The sequence below is a fragment of the Geotrypetes seraphini genome, chromosome 13 (assembly GCF_902459505.1).
Source record: "Geotrypetes seraphini chromosome 13, aGeoSer1.1, whole genome shotgun sequence".
In the NCBI taxonomy this organism is placed as follows: Eukaryota; Metazoa; Chordata; class Amphibia; order Gymnophiona; family Dermophiidae; genus Geotrypetes; species Geotrypetes seraphini.
This window is the reverse complement of record NC_047096.1, coordinates 25,359,846-25,385,565: the sequence shown is the minus strand read 5'-3', so window position 1 is coordinate 25,385,565 and position 25,720 is coordinate 25,359,846. Positions and strand designations below refer to the sequence as shown.

At 41.7% G+C, this 25,720-nt stretch overlaps 1 protein-coding gene across 2 annotated transcripts in view; it reads right to left on the bottom strand.

The window, feature by feature from the left end:
* The window catches only part of DSCAML1 (DS cell adhesion molecule like 1), a 361,981-nt gene that overhangs the window by 132,838 nt on the left and 203,423 nt on the right, over positions 1-25,720 (bottom strand). For both annotated transcript variants that reach the window (XM_033919234.1, XM_033919235.1), the window contains 2 exons: positions 13,311-13,457; positions 3,373-3,651 (listed from right to left, as the gene is read on the bottom strand). In XM_033919234.1, the coding sequence (XP_033775125.1) occupies positions 3,373-3,651; positions 13,311-13,457 (426 nt within the window). The remainder of the gene's footprint in view (positions 1-3,372; positions 3,652-13,310; positions 13,458-25,720) is intronic.

The window sequence follows — 25,720 nt, the reverse complement described above, 5'->3', positions numbered from 1 at the left end:
GGCTGGTGGTCCTCCAGGACAGGGTTGGGAACCACTGATGTATACCACCTTGTTTTACTGCTAAGAAGGTCAGTATATTAAATCTAATAAGCCATAAAAACTGCCAAGCAAACGGCAATTGGTTCATTTTAACCCAATATCTTTAAAAAAATGAGATTTTTTTTTTTAAATAAATCTCATCCAGGAATTTGGTCAAAATGTTCCTAAATTGAGCCAGTTAAGAGTCTGACCAGTCAGATTTAAGCCTTCAATTATTTGCCTAGTTTTAATTTCCTAATCAGTGCTAACCTGCTAAATTGCAAACTCTTTCACTCCCCTCCCGCTTGGCCTGGACTAGCTCTGGAAGTGTTTCCCTTTTAACCAGCTAAACTTAAATACCTTGCACATTTAGCGGGTCAGATTTATCTGGTCAGAGTGGGGTAATTTTTCAGCAACAATTCCCCCAGCTAGCTAGTTCAGTCTTTAGAAGAATCAACCTCATCTGTGCTTAACAGAAAATGATAGAAAATAGAAAATGTACTTTCTTATGTGGCAGGCAATATGGACCCCACATCGCATGTGGAAAGCTAACTTAAAGCAAGACTCTGTTTGCTGGAACTGCTTGAAAGAGGAAGGAACCCTTGATCATATGTTATTTCATTGTACTCTAGTCCGCTCTTTTTGGACCTATGTCTGGAACACCATACAATCTATTACTAACTGCTCAGAAGAAATCTCTATAGACATTGTAATCCTTCGCTCTCAACACCCATGTTTCACACAATCAAATTGTCCACCTAAACTCATTGATACCATGTTGGTGACTGCTCTCATGCACATTCTAAAAAATTGGAAATCACCCTCGCTATTAGATTATACCTTTTGGTGGAACTCTCTGAGTATGTATCATAGATTTGAATCCTATGCATATGAGAAGAGAGTTACATTCCGAACCTGCATGAACTTGAAATACAACAAATCTCCATGGTCATTCTTAGACTCCTATGTACGCTCATCTTCTTAGACACTCCTGTTATCCTTTTCTTCTCCTCTCTTCTCTCTTTCATTCTTCTTTCCTTTTTCTTTACTGCTCTCTCTCATCTTTATCTTATATATCCCTTACATACATTTTTAATAACTGGAGCCTTTGCTCCTATACAGTTAAACATAGATTTATATATTTTATATACAGAAAGCTTTATTTTGTTTCTATGTACTTTAAATGATTCTTGTATCCTTTAAAATACTTAATAAAAATTATTGAACTTAAAAAAAAAGAAAAGAAAATGATAGGCCCTTAGGGACAAGGGAAATTTGACGGGAAGGGGAAAAAGGGGAAGGTTACTATAGACTGTTAGGTGGTCAGCATTCTTCCATCTCCTCCCACAGTGGAATGGGTTAAGAGAGACACTGCATGTCCCAGATTATAGAAGCAATGAAGAGGTGGGGAAGGGGATAGATTAGAATCTTCACACACACTTCTCCAGTTCAGCCCACTTGCTGGTTACATTCTCTCTTGCTGTTGTGCTTCCAGGCCCTTTGAGAGACCGTCTTTGGTCAGAGCAGTCTTTCAGCTATGAGAGAGACTGTCTTGGTATGGTCTAGGCGTGCCTCATAAATCCTCCTTAGTTCCTGGTGAATATATAATGTCTCCTGCCTCCCTCTTTAGCAATCTCCTCCCTACAGAGTAATGGTAGCAGAAAATAAAGCATTAAAGCTAATATCCTCTTTCACCACCACCGGTAGCATGGAATGTTAATACTTCTTGGGTTCTGGCCAGGAACTAGGGACCTGGATTGGCCACCATGAGAACGGGCTACTGGGCTTGATGGACCTTTGATCTGACCCAATAAGGCTATTCTTATGTTCTCTGAAGCTATGTGATACCATGCCAACAACAGGGGCATAGCTACCATTGAGCAAGCCCAGCAAAATGCTCAGGGCTACCTAATGTAGGGGCTGTTTATTGCTCAAACCTCTCTTCTGCATGCCAAGGTATGGCACCTCTCCACCCCAGGTGGTCAGCTATTTGCCCACCTGCTGGGTCCTCCACGGCTATAGCGTCAGCACTAAAGGATGTCTCTCTGGTTGGCAGGACCTATCCTCGGCCACATCCCACCACGCTGTGCAATTTCCTATGGGCAGGACATGGCAGAGGAAAGGTCCCATTGGCTAGACAAACAGCCTTTAGCGCTGTCTGACACTGTAGCTGTGGAAGACCTGGCAAGCAGGTAAGCTACTGAGCGTGAGGGCAGGAGCCCATCTCGGTCCTCATACCCAGGGCCCACTGAGTCCCAGCTACGCCACTGGCCAACAGGTAACTGGGATACTGCCCTCCACACACTGTTTCCTGCTTAAATTAGTTGCAGGGGCACTGGACTGTTAAGGATTTTCTTTGGAGATAACATTCCTACATTAGATACTGAAGAACACATCGTAGTGCAAGGAAACAGACACTTGTGTCTGTCAATATATCTGATGGGTAAAAACAGGAAGGTCGATTTTCAGTGTTATTCAGTAGGCCTACGTTAAAATGCATAGCCCATAAACTTTTCCTGAATCAAAAGATAAGAATATATCATGATGTTGTTAGACTAACCCAAAAGAAGAGGAAGCAATTTCTAATTTTGCGGCCCCAGGTCATAAAACTGGGTGCTACCTTTGTACTCAGATTTCCTTGCAAATGATAATTATAAAGGAGTTAGATATACCTTTTTTGAATCCTCCCAGTTATCTAGATTTATTTCAGGCAAGGTAGTGATTACTTCTAGCACCCCAGTTGAGGAACAAGAAGTGCGCTCGTAGATAGTAAATTAGGTTTGACTCAGGTGCTCATTGGTTTACTTTAAATAATGTTGTAATTATAATAGAATCTGATTGTTTCTTTGACTTCCCCCCCTAAATAGTGGACTGAAATAACAGAACAAAGGGGGAACATTTGCCTTATTTAATTTCTAATTGTATAAAATTACTATGTTTGTTTCTGTTTAAACTGAATGATTTTGTGATCATGGAAAAATGAAACTTTAATTAAAAAAAAAAAAATGCATAGCCCTTCTGCACAAAAGCTGAATACCGCTGCTATACAAACAATTTACAGTTTCTACCTCCTGCCCCAGCCCTGCACAGATAATGGTAGAGCAGTTAAACAGTCTTCCACATCTCTATACAGACTGAAAATCTACAGAGAGTGAATTTATTTGAATATCAGTCATGACATGAGAGATTAGGAAGGCTTCTTTTCTCTGTTTCTACTGTTAATTCTTCAGGGTTCCTGTATGGAGTGTCATTTAGGTTAGGAGAAGCCAATTCCAGGCAGTGGCAAAAGATCTGGAGATCAGCAGGTTTCTAATAGCCACCCCTGTAATCATGACGGTGCCTAAGAAATCTTACCAATGACGGTGAGCATGCCGGTAACCTCTGCTAACCCAAAGTTGTTGGTGACCTCACAGATGTAGGTGCCACTGTCCTCAATGCGCAGTTCAGTGATGGTCAGTCCAGTGCTTCGCTTTGTCCACCTGCTGTCTGTGGGTACAGGTCGTCCATCCTTAATCCAGCGGCTGGCCAGATTTGGATACCCAGATGCAATGCATGGAAGCTCTACTGTCAGCCCTATCTTCACTTCCTGGCTCTGGAAGCCATCGAGGATGGTGGGAGAGGACTCAGTGGGGTCTGAAGCAAAGTAGAAATGCAATGATCTATTATTTGGCTCTGTACAGTGCTGAATACATTCACTATGCACTAAACAAGTCATGGCAATAATAACAACGATGAACACAAGAACTGTAATTAACAGTCTCCAGCAGCAAAGACTGAATTTACAGCTCCTCTTCCCCATGGCTCTGATCTGGCACATTATATACGGTAGTATTGTTTTGGGAACACCTTGGCTTTTCCATAGTATAGTACAGTATTGGTCAAGCTTTGAATTTGGCACATTACATCATAGAATTACTGTTCTAGTAGTCTAATTCTAATACCCTAATGACTTCTGATTGAAGTTCTTTATGTTTATTTGTTTGAAATTACATGTGAAATGCAAGTACCAATGACATTTCCCATGTTGTTTATATTGGACCCAATATTCAAAGGCCCTGATATTCAGACCACAGGAGGCAGTCTGGCTACCTCCCGCGGTTGGTGGCGATTCCATTTATTTAATGTCGGGACCATATCCAGCCACCGGCATTGAATTTCTGAGGTAAAGTTCACTGCCGTGCACTAAGTTGGCCAAACCATTGTTCAATGGGAGTTATCCAGCTAAGTACCGCTGGATATTAGGTGGAAAGGATTTAGGTTCTTACTTTTGAGATTTATGCTCACAAATTGGCATCTCTGAAAATTTACTTGGGTTCAGTACATAAAGTTGGACTCAAACTTTCACTAAACTCTTAAATTTAGGGGCAAAAAAGTGGGTGGTAACAGGAATCAATTTAGGGCAAGCTGAGCTAAAGAAATTAGAGCTTAGTTTTGATTTTCAACTGCAGGCTCACAAATTAGGCTCATAAATCTAGGCAAACAAATGGCAGGCCTAAATTTAGGAGCATACTACTGTTTGGTTGAAATAACCATCTACTCAGGCTATCTACCTGCCTCCTATTACCTCCATATATTCCTTAGTTCTTAATTCTATTTCTGGGGAGTTCAGGAAAGAAATCTCTCACACAGGGTAAAAATAGTCAAAGCTTTGAGAAGCGTTTCTGCATCCCCCAAATAATGGGATGTCAGAAAGACTTACCCAATACAGGTGACTGGTCATTTTATTGGAAACAATGACAGGAATTAATTCATTATTAAACATATGTAGTTGGTGCATCATCCAATTACAATCCATTTACAAATTGCAATATTCTATTGGTTACTTCGTTCCTTAGCAACGATGAATTAACTCACCTCTGTCAGCCATAGAAGGAAGTGAACTGAGGTCACGCTGACCCTTGCTCTCTATTGCAAATATCTCGTTTACAGAAACAATCACATGATTTTCTATAACTACCAGCTCATCAACATTTGCCCTAACTATGTAAGTGGAAGAAAACTATGTTCTTATAAACAGTTGTGTTTTTCTCTCTGAACCGTCTAAACAACTACTGGAAGAAAAATATGTTTTCCAGAAACTCTTTCATTTGCTAAACAATACATTTCTGCAACCACATGATATAGTCACATGATTTCTCCTAACTTGAGCAACAAATATGTCAATGTGACTTTTCGCTTATTTGTATGGGCCTGCTATGTTATGGTTCCAGCATCTTGTTTCAGACATTAAATCATAATATTTTGCTCTATAAAGGAAAATATGTACTCTGCTAGTTGCTGTTTATACTTTGCTGTTTGTCACAGGTTACTGAAGAATTTCTATTATTCAGCTATAATATTAGTGTCTTTTAAAGCCCTAACTAAAAGTGTATCTAATATATATATTAGTTATGGGAGCCATATTAGTTATGCCCCCCTTATATTCTGCACAATACAATTATCACCATCACTACCACTATTTATCATTTCTATGGCGCTGATAGGTGTATGCAGCACTGTACATTTGACATGCAATAGACAGTCCCTTCTCAGAAGAGCTTACAAACCAATGTGGACAGACAGTTCATATAGGGGTTGGGGAGTTTCTTGCAGAAAGAATGATAAGATGGACATAGGTAATTTTATGACGAGTGAGAGTTAGGAATTGAGAGCAGCCTCAAAAAATGTGGGCTTTTAGCTTGGATTTGAATACTGCACTGCTAAAATGGAGCCTGATGATGTAACGACTCAAGCAGTCTGTTCCAGGCAAACCATGCAGCAGATAGAAAGGACGGAGTCTGCAGTTGGCAGTGGAGGAGAAGAGTATGGATAAACTAAACTAAACTAAGCCTTAAGTTTATATACCGCATCATCTCCACGGAAGTGGAGCTCGGCACGGTTTACAAGCTTAAAAAATATAAGAGAGAGGGGAAAGATTTACATGAGCATATATATAGAGGGAAGAGAAAGGGGGGAAACAGTGTTATATATTAGAGAAAAGCCAGGTTTTCAGTTGTTTGCGGAATAATTGAAGGGATAAGAGGGACTTGACCGATGAATGGAGTTCATGGGAAGCAGGGGAGCATAAAGGGAGATAAGTGAGGAGAGATATTAAGGTTTATTTAAAATTTGATACTATCGCTTATAATATTTCTAAGCGGTGTACATAATAAAGTCAGAGACACAGTAATACATAGACAATACATAGACAAGATTGGACACGGACTAACCTGACACAAGAGGGATAAGGTAAGAACTACAATAATTAAAGAAAAGAAACAAATAAGGAAAATACAATTAGGAAGGCAAGGAATGTGCCTGGTGCATTCTGTAAATTAGAAAATAAAAAATTCTGGATCATTGAAGGTTGAAGAGCTGGGATAGAGGCTTAGTTTTCAAAGGCGTCCCTGTATAAAAAGGAATTCAAGGAACTCTTGAATCTGTCAAGAGCCAATTCTCCTCTAAGGAAAGAAGGTAAGGTGTTCCATAACTGAGGTGCGTATATTGAAAAGATCTCATTAAGTCTGGCATTAATGACTTTTAAGGAAGGAATTGAGAGTAGGTTATGGTCCACAGAGCGCAGGGTCCTTAGGGGGAGTATATGGAATTAGCAATTTATCAAGAAATGCTGGAAGATTTGACTGTCAAATTTTGAGGGGCTACAGAGTGAATGCACTTGTAGGTCAGTAAAAGGAGTTTGAATTGTATTCAGAAATGGATGAGGAGCCAATGGATGGGGATGAAGTTACTTAAGGAAAGGGGTAATGTGAGTATGGAAATTTTCACGGAATATAAATCATGCAGCAGAATTTTGTACAGATTGAAGGGGAGATGGTTGAGCGAAAGATCTCAGAGAAGCAAGTTGCAGTAATCTAAGCAAGAGGTGATGAGAATGTGGATAAAGGTTTTGGTAGTGTGCTTAGAAAGGAGAGGTTGGATTTTGGTAATATTATAGAGGAAGAAGCAACAGGCATTAGCAGTTAGTTGGATCTGAGTGGAGAAAGAGAGAGAGAGGAGTCAAAGATGACGAAATAGGGAGGTGAAAAGAAATAGAGAACGGGGGAGGAGAGGTGGGTTTAGGCGGAAAGATAAGAGGCTTGATCTTAGCCATATTCAGTATTAGATGGCAGTGAGATATCCAGGCAGCAATGTCAGACAGGCAGGCTGAGACTGTAGAATAATCTGGTATGAAAAGGTAGATCTGGGAGTCATTACCATAGAGGTGATACTGAAACCCATGGAAAGAGATCCGTGCACCGAGGGAGTGGGTATTCATGGAGAAAAGGAGAGGTCTCAAGATAGAGCTTTGAGAAACACCAATGGACAATAGGATAGCAGTGGAAGAGAATCCACCATTCCACACACTGAAAGATGGGAAGAAAACCAGGAGATAACAGAACCCTGGAATCCCAGTGAAGAGAGCACATTAAGAAGTAGTTGTAATCAACAGTATTGAAAATAGGAGATAGATCAAGAAGGATGAAGATAGAGTAGAGAACTTTGGATCTGGCCAGGAACGGGTCATTAGAGACTTTAGAAAGTGCAGTTTCCGTGGAATGGATTGGGCGAAAGCCTGATTGAAGTGGGTCAAAATAGCTTGAGATGAAAGGAAGACCAAGCAACGACAGTGAACAGCACATTCAAGTAGCTTGGATAAGAACGAAATATGCAATCAAACTAATCAAACCTCCCCACCCTAATGTCCAAAACATAACCCTCATCTCCCCCCTCTAACCAGTGGACAATAATACTTTGCCATGACAGGCAGGTCTTGTCGAGACTGTAGCTTATTCAGAATCTGGCTTCGAACCATCGGGGACAAAACAAGTAAGGAGCCCATTTTTTCAAAAAATCTTTGCGACTTCAATTGGAGTAATAAGCAGCTTCCACTGTATCAGCTCATGGAACATGTTCCTCCAGTACCAAAAGGATGGAAGTTCAAAATACATTTCTTCCCAACTACATAACGAATGCAAGGAAGTTCTTCTTCACTCAACGGGTGGTAGACACCTGGAACGCACTTCCCGAAGAAGTGATAAGACAGAGTACAATTCTGGGGTTCAAAAAGGGACTGGATGACTTCCTGGAAGCGAAGGGGATAACAGGGTACAGATAGAGGTTTACCTCACAGGACACTGAGCAAATAGGGTATGGACATTTTAGGTTAGGTAGGGAACACTTTCAGGTCATGGACCTGGGGGGGGCGCCGCGGGAGCGGACTGCCGGGCACGATGGACCCCTGGTCTGACCCGGCAGAGGCAATTCTTATGTTCTTATGTTCTTACTAAGGAACAATTTCTCTGAGGTGGTATGCATTGCCAGAAAAGAGAATTTAGAGAACATCACATTAAACACAGATAGGGAAATTTGAGATTTCGATACATACTATGAAAAGGAAACAATATCTCTCCAAAAGGCTTGAATTTTATCACAGTCCCACAGCCCATGGAAATAAGAGTTCACTTTAGTAGTACATTTTATACAAAGCTAACCACAGTTAGGGTTACCAGACGTCTGGGAAAACCCAGACATGTCCTCTGTTTAGAGGAATGTCCAGGTTCCCGGATGGACTTTTCAAAAATGGCAGTTTGTCCGGGGTTTGGAAAGCGCCGACAAACTCCAGCCACATCTGGGGGGGGGGGGCCTCTGAGCATGCGCAGATGATGTCACACGCATCTGTGCATGCTCCAGGCCCTCCAGACGCAGCTGGAGCTCATCGGGGAAGAGAGGAAGCTGTGTGGGGGCGGGGCTGGGGCAGAATGGGTTGAGGCTAGAGGCGGAACAGTGCAGGGTTATGTGTCCAGGGTTTTGCAGAAGAAAATATGATAACCCTACACATAGTATGCTTGACATTGGGAGAAATATGCCCTAAGCTGCATGCGAAATTGACATTCTTGCAGCTCTGCACAGTGCACCAGTCCAGGAATTCTCTTAATAGCACTAAGCAAAGTTTCCACCCTTAAGTCTCTGCCCAAATCCCTCTGACAAGAATCCAAGATAGAGGAGTAAGTTTTAGAGAGATGCCACATAATGCGTTAAATGTGTTCCATCCTGGTCACCATCTTGGCAGCTCACCCACCTCTTCAAAATCTTTGGCGGCAGCAAACAGCACCTCCTAGCTGCTGCTCGCACCGGCCTGCTCGCCTTCTGATACCACGTCCCAGTTGCGTGACCAGAATGTGACATCAGAGGGAGAGCTAAGGCTGGCACGAGCAGTAGCTAGGAGATGCTGCTCATTGCCGCCAAAGATTATGAAAAGGTATGCAGGGGGTGGAGAGGAGGGCAGGTGACAGGAGCACCACCATCCTGGGCACCTCCTTCCTTCACTACGCTGCTGCTAACCGGCTATGTTTAGCAGCAAATCGGGCCTTTTAAATTGCTGGTCTATCTTTGGCTGCTATAAACTTAGCCAGCCAGCACTGAGTATCAACTTAGCCAGTTAAGTTTATAGCAGCCAAAAATAAACTGGCTATTCAAAGCCGGTCACCAGAAATGACCCAGCACTGAATATTTGGGCTCAGCTTGGCTGACTTCCATGGTCTGAATATCAGCATCAATGAACTTTTTGCCTGCACATCACTGTTCAATTATTTTTGCCATCTGCTACCAAGCCACAGTAGGCATTTGGGACCAGATTCTATTAAAGGTGCCTAACCATGCCTAACTTTTAGGTGCCAGTCCATACAGTTGTCAATCAACCACTAGATGTCCTTTATAGAATCATCCTAGTGGCGCCTAAGTGGACTTAGGCATCCTAGAGATAGGTGCTGGTATATTAGGCCAGGTTTTACGCCTACTTTTCAGGCAGGTGTCACTAAGAGCCACATGGAATTCTGTGCACAATTTTAATTCATTATTTTTAAATTTTTTTTTTTTAATTAAAGATCAATGATGTGGTAAATTACCACGCCAATTAAACTTGTTAAATCAATTTGGGCTGTGTGCAAAATTTAGTTAGGCATCTGCAATTAGGGTGCCTATCAGCGCCTAACCTAGGCACCGTTTATAGAATCTGGCTCTTGGTGTTGGCCATGACTATTCTAGCCTACTTTTCTTAATCCTCCTTTCTCAGGGAGAGGCAATAGCTTTCAGCTCATTACAGTCAAAGGTGGGCCAGAGCAGGCTTGCCCTCTCCCACCCTTCCAAAGAGGATTGGATTACTAAACTTCATTAGCTGGAGAAAGCAACATATTCAACCTGAACCTCACATCAATAAACACACCCATTTTCAAATTGTAAGATCCTTGTCAGTGGTCAAGAGCTGGAATATATCTCAGGTCTGAACAGGATAATTCAAAACACCGTGGTGAGACATTCAAAACACCGTGGTGAGACTTATTTTTGGATTGAAGAAATTTGATCATGTGACTTCCTTTTACCAGGAGTTGCATTGGCTCCCTTGGAGGCTCGTGTGATTTTCAAGCTTTGCTGTCTATATTACAAGTTGCCTTCTGTCAGGTCACTTTATACTTGGCTAATTTATTGTGCATGACTTTTCAGATAAATAACAGATCTCACCCCCTTTTTGTTTTTCCACCTGTCAAGGGTTGCAAAAGTAAGAAATACCATGATTGTACACTTTCCTTTCAAGCAGCCTTCTACGACAAGGTCTTTCATCATCCCCGTACGTCACATTCTTATTTTCATTTTAGAAGACAATTAGAAACTCATCTCTTTTCAAAATTTATAATCAATCAGTTTCTTTGATCTTACTTATTCTGTTTGACTAATTAACCTTTTGTAAACCACATGGAACTCCACGGTTATGTGGTATAGAAATCTGATTTTATGTTTTATGTTATGTTAATCCCACAGGCACTGCAGCAGAAAAAGAGGAGGTGGTCAGGGGTTATGGCCCATGCTAGAGCAATACAACCATCAGGGGAGTTCCTCAAGGTTCCTCCCCTCTCTCCCACAATCTTTAATATTTATATAACCTCTTTGGGAAATAGGTTATCCTCCTTTGGAATCAAACTCTATAGTTATGCAGGTGACATAAGAATTGCTGTGCCCGTTTTTAAATTTTTCAACGAACACCTTACGATTTATATCTTCCATCATTTATTCAGTAGAAACCTGGATGAAAGACTTCAAGTTAAAACTGAATCCTGACAAAACCAAATTATTTGTAGCATCAACATCCAATAGGCTTAAAGAGAATACATTAAATTTGAATGGGACAATGAATCCTATTCTTCTAAGCATTAAAATCTTGGGGGTTCAACTTGGATCGGGATTTATCATTTGAGGTTCAAATTAATTCTATAGTCAGGAAATGTTATTTCCTGCTCTGGAAACTTCAGACTATTAGAGCCTATTTCACTTTTAATACGTTTAGGCTTCTGGTTCGATTCTTGGTTTTAAGTACCTTAGATTACTGCAACCTGACTTACTTAGCCCCCTGTGAAAAGATCATCAAGAGGCTGCAAATTACCCAGAATACCGCTGTCAGATTGATTTTCAGTCTGAAGAAATTTGACCATGTTTCTGATTATTACTGAAAGCTACACTGGTTGCAAATTGAAGCAAGGATAATATTTAAAGTTGGTTGTATCTGCTATAAGACACTATATGGCATAATACCTACCTATATTGTTGATCACTTTAAATTTGTTAACAGAAGAAGTTTTGCTCGCGATTCCAGGTTTTTCATTTTTCCCTCAGTAAAGGGCTCTCTTTATAAGTGATTTTTCAATAGAGTTTTCGCTTATCAAGCAGATCTCTGAGATAAAAGCTTTATTAATTTGATCTCGCATTCCAATTCCTATTTAAATTTCAGGAAATTGTTAAAAACTTATCTCTTTAAAAAAACTTTTTAAATAGCTGAATTGTAATTCCCTGTGAATGCGCAATTTCTTTTTAAAATCGCTGTAAACCACACTGAACTGTGAGGTAGCTGAGGTTTATAAGTAGATTGTTATGTCCCAAGCGCTGCTAGGGTAATTTTCCCACTGCCTGTCACTGAAGGACAAAATCGGTGGGTACTTTAAATGCAGATTAGAAAGTGAAAGCCCACAGGTACTTTTGTTTGCAACTTGTCTCTGGCTGAGATTTCCACGCCCGCTTTCATTGCATGCAAATCTCTCTCATTCATATTCATTAAGGATATTCTTAAAATCCGGCCTGTTTGTGGCCCTGGGGAATAAACATGGAGAAGTCTGACTTATACCTTGAAAGTCCTGAAACATCTCTTCTGCAGGCCAAACGTTGAGCAGAAAAGTGTCTATGCAAAACAGAAGCCCTTTTTCAGGGGAAAAGAACTTCTAGAACAAGAGGCAACAACAATAACTGAATTCAAGGAAAGATTGGATAAGAATGGAGGATCTTTGGTTGAAAGGGGAAGAGTAAAGGCAAAGAAACTGTATGGCATTACAGCAACAAGGGGGAACCTTTGAACATGTCAGGCCTGGAGGCAGTGAAGGATTTAACTCTTTTGCAGCATCTTCCAAAACTGCAAATTACAGTGGACATAGAAGAATTTTCCCCTCATGACATGTTGGCCAGCCATCTTAATGCACATTCATTCCTTGCTCTGCTGGTTACAGCCTTTACACAGGTATGCAGTGGCCCTATTCCTAGACTGAAATTTTTAGCTGGGTCTGACCTCCTTTCCTATACAGTGGTGCCTCACACAACGAACTTAATCCGTTCCAGGAGCAAGTTTGTTATGTGAAACGTTCGTTGTGTGAAACGCGTTTTCCCATAAGAATACATGTAAAACAAAATAATTCGTTCTGCAGCCCTGTTTTCCCATAAGAATACATATAAAAGAAAATAATTCGTTCTGCAGCCCTACATTTCCCTCCCTCCACCTCACCTTATATGCAGAGTTTGCCAGCTTTCTTTTTCACCCAGCCGCACGCTTTCAAAAAGCTGTGCACGCGCAGCTGCTGAAGTTGATCAATGTTCTCTTCTCCTGCAACTTCCGGTTTCCGGTTGCGTCAGAGGAGAAGATTGAACAACAGAGCATGCGCGCATGTGCTGCTCTTTGAAAGTGTGTGGCTGGCCGAAAAAGAAAGCCGGAAAACTCGGCATCTAAGGTAAGGTGGAGGGAGATGATGGAACACTGCATTCAGACAGGAGGGTGCTGCTGTTCCCGGCTTCGGCGAGAGTAGTTCCGCCCCCCCCCGGGCCCCTCGGGCGACTTCGTTGTGTGAAACGAAGTTCGTTATAGGGAGCAAGACAAAAAGTTCGTTATGCGCAGCGTTCGCTGTACGAAGAACTCAGATCTCATGTAATAGCAGACATGCCCTCCCTTAAGTTGACAGATTTCGGGGCATTGAAAGCCTAATGGAGTCTAGTGGTGCTCTCACCTGACACTGAGAGCCGGGCTCCATTGCTCTGTCGCGTCTCCCCGCTGTACTTGTGCTTGGTGATACATCGATACGTAGACAAGGCATCTTCTTTCTGCACATCCAGGATGTACAACCCTCCAGAAAAAGTAATAAAAAATCTGTTTTCTGGAAAAAGAATAGCAAAGAGACAAGAGATTCAAGTTAGCTGCGAGGCCGTGACAGAGAAAATGGAAACAAACTTTGTAGAGCAAAACGCCAGAAATTTCCTCTTACGTGTACAGCTCCAGAGAACATACACACATTAAGAAGAGAGTTTTCTTGATTCCAGCATCCTGGGAAACATTTATTTCACATTTACCCTGAAGACTTGATGTAAAGGTACAGCTGTTGAGAGATTGCTGGAAGACACTTTCCTCTCATCTTTAAAATAAAGTTAGGGATATTTGATTTTATTTGTTATACCATCTTGCGCAGCAAGGAATTACAGAGTTTACCAGCTGCTTCCAGTTCCCCAGAGTAGCCTAATATAGTTTCGCTTCTATCCTGCCAGAAACTTGACTTGTAGATTTATATTGGGAAAACTGGAACCAAAAGGACACCTGGATTGGTCTATTCTATGGTGCTGGATGCAGTTCTTTTCCTTCAACTGGACAAAATGTCATCATTTAGCACTGAAGTGCCAACGTTGTGGAGAAAACCAAATGGGATAATTCTATAATCTGGCACTTAAAAGGTAGTTCCACTTAAGGCTACTAGGGAGTAATTACAGTGACATACTCATAGGAAGATTCTAAAGGCCAAACTTAGATTTCTAAGGCCTAGATTCTCAAAACTTTAATGCCATTGCTAAACTGCTTTCCAAAGGTTTAGCATGCACCCATTTTAGTGGTGGATTATCAAAACGTATTATCTCCATCTTTAGCGAGGGTTCTAGAAGTCCCCAACAATTAAAAGGTAGGTTCCACTTAAGGCCTTTGATGTGCCTTAAGGTAGGTTCCACTTAAGGCACATTAAAGGCGCCAACAAATTGGCAGATGCTTATGTGCACCAGGCATATAAGGGGGCACCTAAGAGTCATAGCACTTAACTGCAAAGGAGTGGACATATGATGGTGCATGGGCAGGCCATGAAGTGCCTCCCAATTATGTGCATAGTTTATAGATCACTATAACTACACACATTACTGCCATACACCTGCCATTGACATAGCTTAAAGAGGGTGTGTCTACAAACAGACACACCAATGCCAACCTTATGTTAGCATTCTATGATGGAACCTCAGCACCAAGCAGTGGCATATCTATGGGTGTGCTTGGCTGGGCCCAGGCCCACCCATTTTTGGCTCAGGCCCACCCAGTAACAGCACCACAATGCCCTCTGTAGCCTCCTGGCATCTGCCCTCCCATCTCCGAACCCTATCCCTCCCTGATGTACCTTTATAGGCATCCCCAGTGCCAGCCATAATTCATTTTTACTACCAGCGCAGGTCCCCCAGGTTTCCCTCTGCCATGTCCTGCCAGGAAGTGACATCAGGAAAGGCGGGATGAGGCAGAGGGAAGCCTGGAGGGTGGGGGGGACCAGCACCGGAAACAAAAATGAATCACTGCATGTGCCAGGGATATCTGTAAGGTACACCAGAGAGGAACTGGGTTCAGAGATAGGAAGGTAGATGCCTTGAGATTGTAAAGTTGAGAGGAGGAGAGATTCTGGATGTGGGTTAGTTATAAAAACCTGTACTTTTTTTTTTTTTTATATCTCTTGGGTGGGGGGGGGGAGGGTCTATCCCAGTAAACTGTGGGACCATACAAAATTCTGGGTCTTGCTATGCTATTGGCACCAAGATGCCATTACAGAATTGACGCTAAGAGCATGTCATTGGGGGGGGCCTAGACTGAAGCAACAATTTACATATTACCCTTTATGTATAACACTGAGGGAGGAAGAAAGCATGGGTTCCGGCAGGAGCAAGTTCAAAGTTTTGGATCATGATGCTAGGCTATACATTTCTGATCCATCTGTACAGCAAAGAAGAAACACAGACAGACAAGCAGACCATAGCAAAACACTCATGACTGAACAAGGCTGTAAAAGTGAAACTAGGTGATCAGGTCCCAGAAAACCATGGCTATGCTGGGATACTGCTGGGTAGGGAGGGTTTCTATGGTAATGGACGGTAGTGTTTTGCATATTGCTGTTCAGAGGTGCTGATTACTCTCAATGTTGTGCTTGTTTAATTCTAACAGAATTTTCATGAGCATTGCTATTCCCTTCTGCAGCAGGATGCCCCCAAGAAATTGGGGAGGGTGGGGGAGGCGTAGAGAGCAACATAAATCAGCAATAATTATGTGTTGAGGGGGAAGAAAGCTTTGGAGCCATCACTTCTGCATCTCTGAGAAGAATAAAATTCTGGTCATCATGTTGCAGAGAAAGGAAGCTGAAGAGAAAACGGGAAAACGAGGACGAGGAGACAGAGGGGGCAAACTGCCAGCAAAACAGCTGCAGCTCCAGTCTGAGGATCAGCGGTGACCCTCCCCAGCCTCTAGGCAAAGGTGACAGAGGTCTAAGTTGCCTTCACAGCTTTTACTACACCTGTTGGATATTATATTTTGATTAGGACAGAGCTGGGGAAGTACCGTAATTCTACTCATCGTATTTTTATCAAGGAGCCAAAGCCTGCCCTTGCCTGAAAAGCAACATCCATTTAGAGAAATACCACTTTTGCTGCAATAGACAGAAGAAGAACAGGCCTAGATCCCTTCATTCCCAGATCTACTCATATTATCTGCTTTAAGCACAAACTCAAAATCTTCCTATATCTTCGAAAGGTACAAACATTAATTCCAAATTCAGTCAAGTTACTCTGGAACTCTAGATAATAATTTGACAAATGAGCAGATTGCTAACATGAGTAAACTTAAGAGAAATATTACCACATCCATATCTGTGCATTGAAAATCTTCATCAGATGAGAACTATTCCATATCTGTTGTCTTTTTTTCCCCTTGAAGTTTTCAGATCCTAGCTTTGCTTATGGGTATGGTTATCTCTGTTCTAAAGCCCTTGGGACATACCCAGCCAGTCAGGATTTCAGGATATCCACACTGAATATGCAAGAACTAGGTCTGCATATTATAGAGGTAGCGTATGCAAATTTATCTCATGCATATTCATTGTGGGTATCCTGAAAACCTGGCTGGGTGGGTGTGTCCCAAGGACTGGGTTGAGAACCCATGCTCTACTGTGATTACTATTTTTTATTAAGAGATAGATCAGTAACGGACCCCTCACCACTGGTTTCTGCTTCTAAATTGCTTCTCTATGAGTGGAGGAGATCAATCACTTTTTACTGACCACCTACTAAGAGTTTCCGCTTACAGCATCAATTCACTGCATGAAATGAAAGACAATAAGTAACACAGCTGGCAGGAGAGAAGCGGGGATAGGACTGCAGGTGTTACTGGTGATTTGATCACAAAGAATGTGGCTAGTTGGATAGCTTGTGGCCAGGATAATCAACTGGCAATTCCACTGCTTGGGATGAGGGTAGAAGATCTCACATTATTATCTAGTTAGGTTATCAGATACTACATTACATTACATTAGAGATTTCTATTCCGCCATTGCCTTGCAGTTCAAGGTGGATTACAAAAGAATTACAAAAAATGTATTACAAGAAGAAGATATCTGGTAATTTCTAGAGGAGATAAAGAGTAGATGAGGTTGCTTTGGGGAATCAGGAAGTATTGGGAAGTGGGAAGGAACTAGCGGTATTAAGTCATTTGCAGGAATTTCTTGAAAAGTAGAATCTTTATTTCTTTTCTGAATGTTTTGTAGTCTGGGTCATAATTAGTAGATTGGAGATTTGGTTGTTGAGTTTTGCTGCTTGTGTGGCTAGGAGGCCATCGTATAGTTTTTTCCGTTTGACTTCTTTGATTGGGGGGTGCGTGAATGGAGGGTGAGTTTTCCTATGTCTAGTTGATGTAGTTTGGATGAGGCGGTTAATCGGCGGTTAATAAACGGCTGTCGCCGTTTATGGTTTTAAATAGTAGGCAGTAGAATTTGAATAGTATTCTTGCCGGAATTGGAAGCCAGTGTGAGTTGAGGTATGCCTCAGGGATGTGGTCGTGTTTCCTCAATGAATAGATAAGTCTCAGTGCTGTGTTTTGGATTGTTTGTAGTTCTTTTATCATTGTTGCTGGGCAGGGGAGGTAGAGAATGTTGCAATAGTCTAAAAGACCTAGGACTAGGAATTGTACTAAGAGCCAGAATTACTACTAGGGAGTAATTACAGTGACATACTCATAGGAAGATTCTGAAGGCCAAACTTAGATTTCAAAGGCCTAGATTCTCAGAACTTTAATGCTGTTGCTAAACTGTTTTCCAAAGGTTTAGCATGCACACATTTTAGTGGTGGATTATCAAAACGTATTATCTCCATCTTTAGCGAGGGTTCTAGCAGTCCCCAACACTACCATGCAAATGGGTTCTTCAACATTGAAATGAGAACTTGGGTGGATTCTTAAAAATCGCCAAGACATTTTCTAAGAGCAGCTTCGGCTTTTGGTGACAAAAATCAGTGACTGGTCCAGGGGTGCCGGTACAGTGCCAGCACTGTTAAAAATTCATCTTGTGGCCTGTGTTTTAGTGTCTAATGAAAAAAATAAAAGTTACATGATTCTCATAAACTGTAGTTATTTTTGTTTTTAGAGGGAATGGCAAAAGCACGCTTCTTGAGCACGTGTATGATACCCACGTCTTGTGTGTTTCTGGCTGTGGTTCATGATAAAATTTTACATTAAAAACAAATGACAAGATTTACCTGAATTATAGTAGCTTTTGGGAGAGAAAGGCATGTTTTATGCATGCTTATTAAAAGCCAATGTTGCTTCTTCCCTCCTCTCCCTTCCTTTCGTTCAATAGCTCTGGCATGCCTATGAATGACACACCGCCCCTGAAAAGAGTTTGTAACTCAACATGTTTTCTATACTGGATGATGCTTTATGGCTTATATGGCGCCATTGATGCTTTACAACAAGGAAACTGCGTAAAGCATGCCAGGGTTTGGGCATAAGTCAAAATTCGAACGCCTGTGGTTTAGAAGCGTTTGTGAGCCACTCGTGCTTTGTGTTACAATATGGATGGTGGTTCATATCTTTGCACTCTCCATGTTGTCTTACACAGAAGATATGCAAGGACTGAGGATGATGATCATGATAATGGGAGTAGATGGGAGTGATTCAGCTTCATTAAGAATTGTGGAACCCTTTTTGGCCAAAGAAGAGCCTATTTTGACAGGATGGGCTTCATCTTAGTCAAGTGGAATCAGACTCTCTAGCGCAGTGGTTTCAACCCTGTCCTGGAGGACCACCAACCAGTTGAGATTTACATATAATGGAAGCATGCACATTTGTTCCATGCATATTCATTAGGACTATCCTGACAACCTGACTGGCTGGTGGTCTTCCAGGACAGGTTTAGGAACCACTGCTCTAGCATCAGGAAACAAGATCAAGGAGCAGAGCTGCAACTGCTCATCAATGTACGGTTCGGAGTGAGGGATCTGCAAATGAAACTGTTAAAACAGGGAAACGAGAGAGATGAGAAAATCTGAGGTACCCAGGATGGAGTTAAAAAGAAAAGCAGGTAAATTGAGAATGAACCCAATTTACCTAAACCAACTGCTAGAAATAATAAGCAGATTATATATAGAAATAGAGTATATTTTTGAGTCTGCATGTAAATGCTAGAACTTTAAAAACCAAGTTTGAACTGGTGTGGACACAACAATTTCTAAAATGTGCTGAAAGGGGGATAACCAATGAGACTGTGATATCAACAAATACAATATTAAAAATACAGAAGACCAAATGGAGGGTGGGATAACATTATCGGGAAAACACAAAAAAAGTCCACAACAGTAGTTCCAAAAAAAACCCAAAAACTGCAGAGCAAAAATGGAAAAAAAAAGTGGAACTAGTATCTTGTTATACAATTTATTTCAAAAATGGTGTAGAGAAAACACAATGACTTGAAATGCACAGTATAATAGTGACATAGACCTGACACGGGCCGTGTTTTGGTCGTACCAATGACCTTCTTCCGAGGTCTGGTCTGACTATGGGCCACAAGTGTAAAAATAATGCAAAAATTGTGTTCGGTCTTGCTGTCGGCCGAAAGCTAAAAATTGCAAAAGCTATACAAAAATGTGTTCACAATTTTTAGCTTTCGGCTGACAGCAAGACCGAACACAGTTTTTGCATTATTTTTACACTTGTGGCCCATAGTCACCCTTTATTTTTGCAGAACCCTTTTGGAAATCAAAACCCTTCTTTTGAAGCGAGCCCACCCTCCCTAAATGTATCTCCCTTTACCACTTACCTTCCTTTGTGTTTTATTTTCTATTTTGATATATTTACTCCCTCTTCTATTAAACAGCGCTAGCAGTTTCTAGCACGGGGAGCCGCGTTGAATGGCCCGCGCTGCTCCCGACGCTCAGAGTTCCTATGATTGCCGGGAGCCAGAGCGGGCCATTCAGGTGGCTCTCTGCGCTAAAAACTGCTAGCACAGTTTAACAGAAGAGGGGGTTAATCACTTCCCTCTCCCTACTCCCCTCTCGTTTCATGTACGTCAGTGCGTAAATGCTTCCCTCCTTTTAGCTTAGACATGATTTTAATTTTTAATTATATTTTATTGTTAACCGTTTAGACACCTGATGATAAACGGTATATCAAAAATAAAGAAAACTTGGAAAAACTTAGTCAGACCGGAAGAGGGTCATTGGTCCGCCCGAAACAAGGTCCTTGTTGGGTCTATGCCACTATTATACTGTGCATTTCGAGTCGTTGTGTTTTCTCTGCACCATTTTTGAAATAAATCGTATAACAAGATACTAGTTCCACTTTCTTTTTCCGTTTTTATAACTTTATCGGGCTAATTCCAAAAGCTAGAGGCCAGATTTATAAATAAATGGTGCTCAAAAATGGATGCCAAACAAGATCGGCACTTAAATGCAATTCTATAAATTGCATGTGCTGACTGGAGCTGTTTTCTTGCGTGACATTTCCACGGTTCATAGACAACGCGGCGAAAGACAAAGGCGCGCGCCGACAACTGAGCGCAAGACGGAGGCGCGCGCCGAAGAAAATTACAGTTTTTAGGGGCTCCAACGGGGGGGTTTGTTCGGGAGCCCCCCCAGTTTATTTAATAGAGATCGCGCCGGCATTGTGGGGGGTTTGGGGGGTTGTAACCCTCCACATTTTACTGTAAACTTAACTTTTTCCCTAAAAACAGGGAAAAAGTGAAGTTTTCAGTAAAATGTGGGGGGTTACAACCCCCACACCCCCCACAACGCGGTGCGATCTCTATTAAGTAAAATGGGGGGGTTCCCCCCCACACCCCCCCCGTCGGAGCCGTAAAAACAGTAATTTTCTGTGGTGCGCGCCTCCGCGCTGCGCTCAATTGTCTGTGCGCGCCTTTGTCCCGGCGCGCTTTTGACTTGACACCCATTTCCACTGTGCTGAACCCTGTGCCTCTTATCCGTAGCTTTTAAAGCTATCCATAGCATAGGTCCTTTTATATCAGACAAAGATTAGTCAGGTACTCAAAAGAAGGGCATTACAGTCTTTGTCACATTGTTTTCTGGTTTTACTGGCAGCTTGTGATTTCTCTCAAACTAGAATCAAAATCTGTTGTTTTTCTGGAGCTGCACCCAAATTATTTTAAGGGCTGGGATTTGATATACTGACTTTCTGTGGTTACAATTTTATGATTGTCGGAGCTGTTACCACTGCAGCCGGTGCTAAAAACCACACTATGGTTTTGTAAAAGGGGTGGTGGGGGTGTTATTTTGTACCTGGGATAATAGAGGGTTAAGTGACATGCCCACAGTCAGAAGGAGCTTCAGTGGGAATCAAACCCAGTTCTTGTGGATTTTAGGCCACTGCACTAACCATTAGGTTATTTCTATTTACAGATTTTCATTCTGCTTACTACCGAGCAGATTACAATCCAAAATTCACAATTTAAAAAACTGCATCCCATAAGTAGGAAAATTCAAACTATATAACAGGGATGGGTAACCTTGGGGTTCTTGAGGGCTGCAAACCAATTGGGCTTTCAGAATTTCCCCAATGACTATGCATGAGATCTACATACAATGAATGAATATTGATCTCATGCATATTCACTGGGGAAAACCTGATTGCGATTGCCGACCGCTGCCATAGAACAAAAATAAAATCCAAGTGACAATCTATGTATCAGTCCACTACTCGTTATCAAAACCTCTCTCTCGATCTGGAGTTCTCAATCCAGCTTTTGGGACACACCAAGCCAGTCACGTTTTCAGGAAACCCACAACGAATATGCAGGAGATAAAACTGCATGCACTGCCTTCATAGTATGCAAATCTATTTCATGCACATTCATTGTGGATATCCTGAAAACCTAACTGGCTGGGTGTATCCCAATGACTGGTGTGAGAATCCCTTATCTAGAGTAATCATCATGCTACCCTTCCTGTCACCCATCAACCACCAAATGACTGAGTTAAAATGGAATGTTCAAGCTGCTTTTTAAATGCAGCAGTGTCGGCCATGAGCCTCATGGTGTCAGGCAGCTTATTCCATTCAAATAGCAATTGAGAAAGTGAATTCTCATTTATCCAAAATGTATCCTAGATAGAGGAATAGATAGTCTCTGACCTTAAGAGTGACCAGGCATATAAATTCTCAAAACAGTGATCAAGTAGGTGGAAAAAACAGCTACACTTCTCCCTCCGTATTCGCTGTGATAGGGGATTAACAGAACCGCAAATACAGAAAAACCGCAAATAACTTTTTCATATGTTATTCGCTGTTTTCTATTAAAAACCATCATGAATATGGTGAAACTGCGAATAACATGGTGGGAGACCTGGCCTGTTCCTTAAGGAGAGGCAAAACACGGTGAAGAAAGTGCTCGGAATCAGCGATTTTCTCTGTAAACGCTTGAAATCAGCGATTTCTTTATGCAAACTAACATAATAGGGGGGGGGGGGGGGGGGGAGGAGCCAGCAAGCTAAAAACCGTGAATAATCAAAACCGTGAAAGCTGAAATCGCAAATATGGAGGGAGAAGTGTAATAGCAAGCAGATGAGAAAATTAAACTTTATCTCTTCACAACTTGCTCTAGGTGTTTAAAAATAGATGCCTCAAAAAAAAAAAAACAGTCAACTGACTGCCTTGTTTTTTGAGTCAAATATTGCGAGGCATTATGTTATAGCGTTCTCTGAAACAGAGACAAAATTTTAAACTAAATGTGAAATTGCACAAGTAACCAATATAAAACTGTCCCGAGGGAACCCCAACCCTTTAGCGTATCAAGGGCAGGGTGGTGGGTGTGGTCCACCCAGAGTGCAATGGCAGTTCTTGGAGCAGTTCGTAAAGCCACTATCCGCATGCACGAGGCCATCAGCTCTATCAGCCCTCATCTCCTCTGTTATCAATTTCCTGTTCCAGGGCAGGGGACCAACAGAGCTGACAGCCATATGCATGCGCACCATGGATCTGCAATTGCTCTGCCCCCCCCCCCCCAGCCCACTCCCACACTGTCTGAAGGGAGGGTCCGTGCTCTGGTCAGAGGAGGTGGGTGCCTTGTCCCAGGTGCCACCAAGCCAGGTACGCCACTGCCCCAGCCAGTCAGGTTTTCACAGTATCGAAAATGTTTGCTCATGAGAGAGATTTGCATACCAGTGAAGCAGTGTATGCGAATCAATCTCATATAAATTCATTGTGGAAATCCTGAATGGCTAGGGTTCTCCCAGGACAGGTTTGGGAATCAGTTTTAAGGGATAGTGTGACATGATGATGCTGTGGTATTCCTAATATTAAGCAAGCAATTGCATTTTGGACCACCCGAAGAACTTTTGAATGAACATGCAAATTAATATAATCTAGCCATGATAACACCAGATTTTGAACAACAGTCAGTGCAAACAATAAGTTTTAATTTACTCAACATTAATGTTGAAAAAAGATTTTATGACAGATTGAACTTGATTTTACATAGATACAGTAATATGGAATATAAGAGATTGTGAGCCTGCTGGGGCAGACATGGAAAAAAATGCTTGAGTACCTAAATAAATCCATGTAAACAGTTCTGAGCTCCCCCGGGAGAACGGTATAGAAAATGGAATGAATAAATAAATGTGACACTCAAGCTCCAAACCTTCTGAGTAATTATTGTAAGCCATCTATCCTGATGCAGCAGATATGAAGGAATATCAGAAGAAACAGATTTAGTGAGAAACTACAGAATTTTCAGTTTTGTCAATTTTTTTCTTAAATCCAGGCCTCCATCGATGACAGTGATGGGGTGACATGGATGGATTATGTAATGGATGTTATCCTTTATTAATGGTGGAAAGCTGTTCTGATGATGATTTTTTTTTAAATTTATTTTATAGGCTATACTATATACGGGGGAGGGGGGTTATTTCTTTTGTAATTTTTGGGTGGGTTGGATTTTAGGTAAATGAATTTTTCATTTTCATTTTTATGTTTTACTCCACTTAGTGCATCTTTTTGAATGTAAAAGTGGATTGTTAGAGACATAAGTAGATTTTGGACAGAGGTCTATTAACCAGAAAGACTTGAGAGTCACCCTTTTAGTTCTGGAACCAAACAGAAATTGGATCTCCCCAGTGGAATATACAGTACTGGGTATTTCCAAGAGATCCATACTGGCCATCGTGGCACACAGGATTTGGGCTCAGTAGACCATTGGTCCAACCCTGCATGGCATTTCTTATGTGGTTTCAACCTATCTACATATATATATACAGGTATGGTCATACTGTACATACCTACACAAACATAAGCAGATATAAACACATGCACACATCCCTAGAATGTAACTAGATCCCACATACTGCTTCACATAATAGCATTTCCATGAAAATTCATTAGACATGCGCTTCAAAAAGAATTACATTTAAGCAGATTTTCCAATAGAGGATGATAGAAACAAAACCAAAAAAGAAGTGTTTCTCTGTGAGAGAAGCCAAATTAAATCTTCTCTCCAACATGAGGCAGAGCCACCTTTTCCTCTACCCACTAACTAAACTAAACCTTATGTTTATATACCGCATCATCTCCACGGAAGTAGAGCTCGGCACGGTTTACAAGAACTTAAAAATGAGAAAGGGTAGGAAAAGGTTTACATAAGTTTATAAATCGAGTGGAAAAGTAAGGGAAAAGAAATTACATGTTAGAGAAGAGCCAGGTTTTTAGTTGCTTGCGGAATAAATGGAGGGAGCTCAGGTTCCGCAGCGGGATAGTAAGGTCATTCCAGAGACCTGTGATTTTGAAAAGAAGTGATTTTCCCAGTTTACCTGCGTGGAGAATACTATGTAGGGAGGGGAAGGATAGTTTTAATTTATGGGCGGTCCTGGTGGAGTCAGGGCACGAGGAGTTGAAAGAAAGTAGGATTAGGGAAGGAAGGATGCCGTGAATAATCTTAAAAGCCAGGCAAGAGCATTTGAATTGGATTCTGGAAATCACTGGGAGCCAGTGAAGATTGGCCAGGAGTGGGGAGACGTGGTCAGATTTACGTTTTGCAAAGATCAGCTTGGCTGCCGTATTCTGAATAAGCTGGAGTCTTTGGAGGCTTTTTTTTTTTTTTTCAAGAAGAGAGCAGCTGTGGCAGCCTCTTTACTAAGGGCTTCTTGCCCATAGCACATGTGTGCTATATTGGCAAACAATAGTGATTACATGGCAAGAGAAAATTCTTCTTCAACTACAATCAACTGCAGGCAGCTTTCAGGAAGTACTTGACAGATAACTGAGCACTGGTGTACTCATATATCCACTGTGTGACACAGAGGTTAGATCTACAGCCTCAGCACCCTGACATTAGAATAGCCTTGCTGGGTCAGACTCAATGATCCATCAAGCCCAGTAGCCCGTTCCCACAGTGGCCAATTCAGGTCCCTAGTACCTGGCCAAAACCCAAAGAGAAGCAACATTCCAGCATCTCAAAGAATAGCAAGATTCTGGAACCCCAATGAGAGCAACATTCCAGAGCAGAGATTGTGATGTCATAATGCCTCATTCCACAGTGCCTCAGAGCCAACTTCATCAGTGATGTTACAATGGCTTGATCGTCCTATACTTGGCTCATGTAAGAACATGCCATACTGAGTCAGATCAATGGTCCATTAAGCCCAATAGCCCGTTCTCACGGTGGCCAATCCAGGTCACTAGTACCTGGCCAAAACCCAAGGAGTAGCAACATTCCATGCTACCAATCCAGGGCAAACAGTGGCTTCTCCCATGTCTTTCTCAACAACAGACTATGGACTTTTCCTTCAGGAAATTGTCCAAAACTTTCTTAAAACCAGCTATGCTATCCACTCTTACCACAACCTATGGCAATGCGTTCTCTGA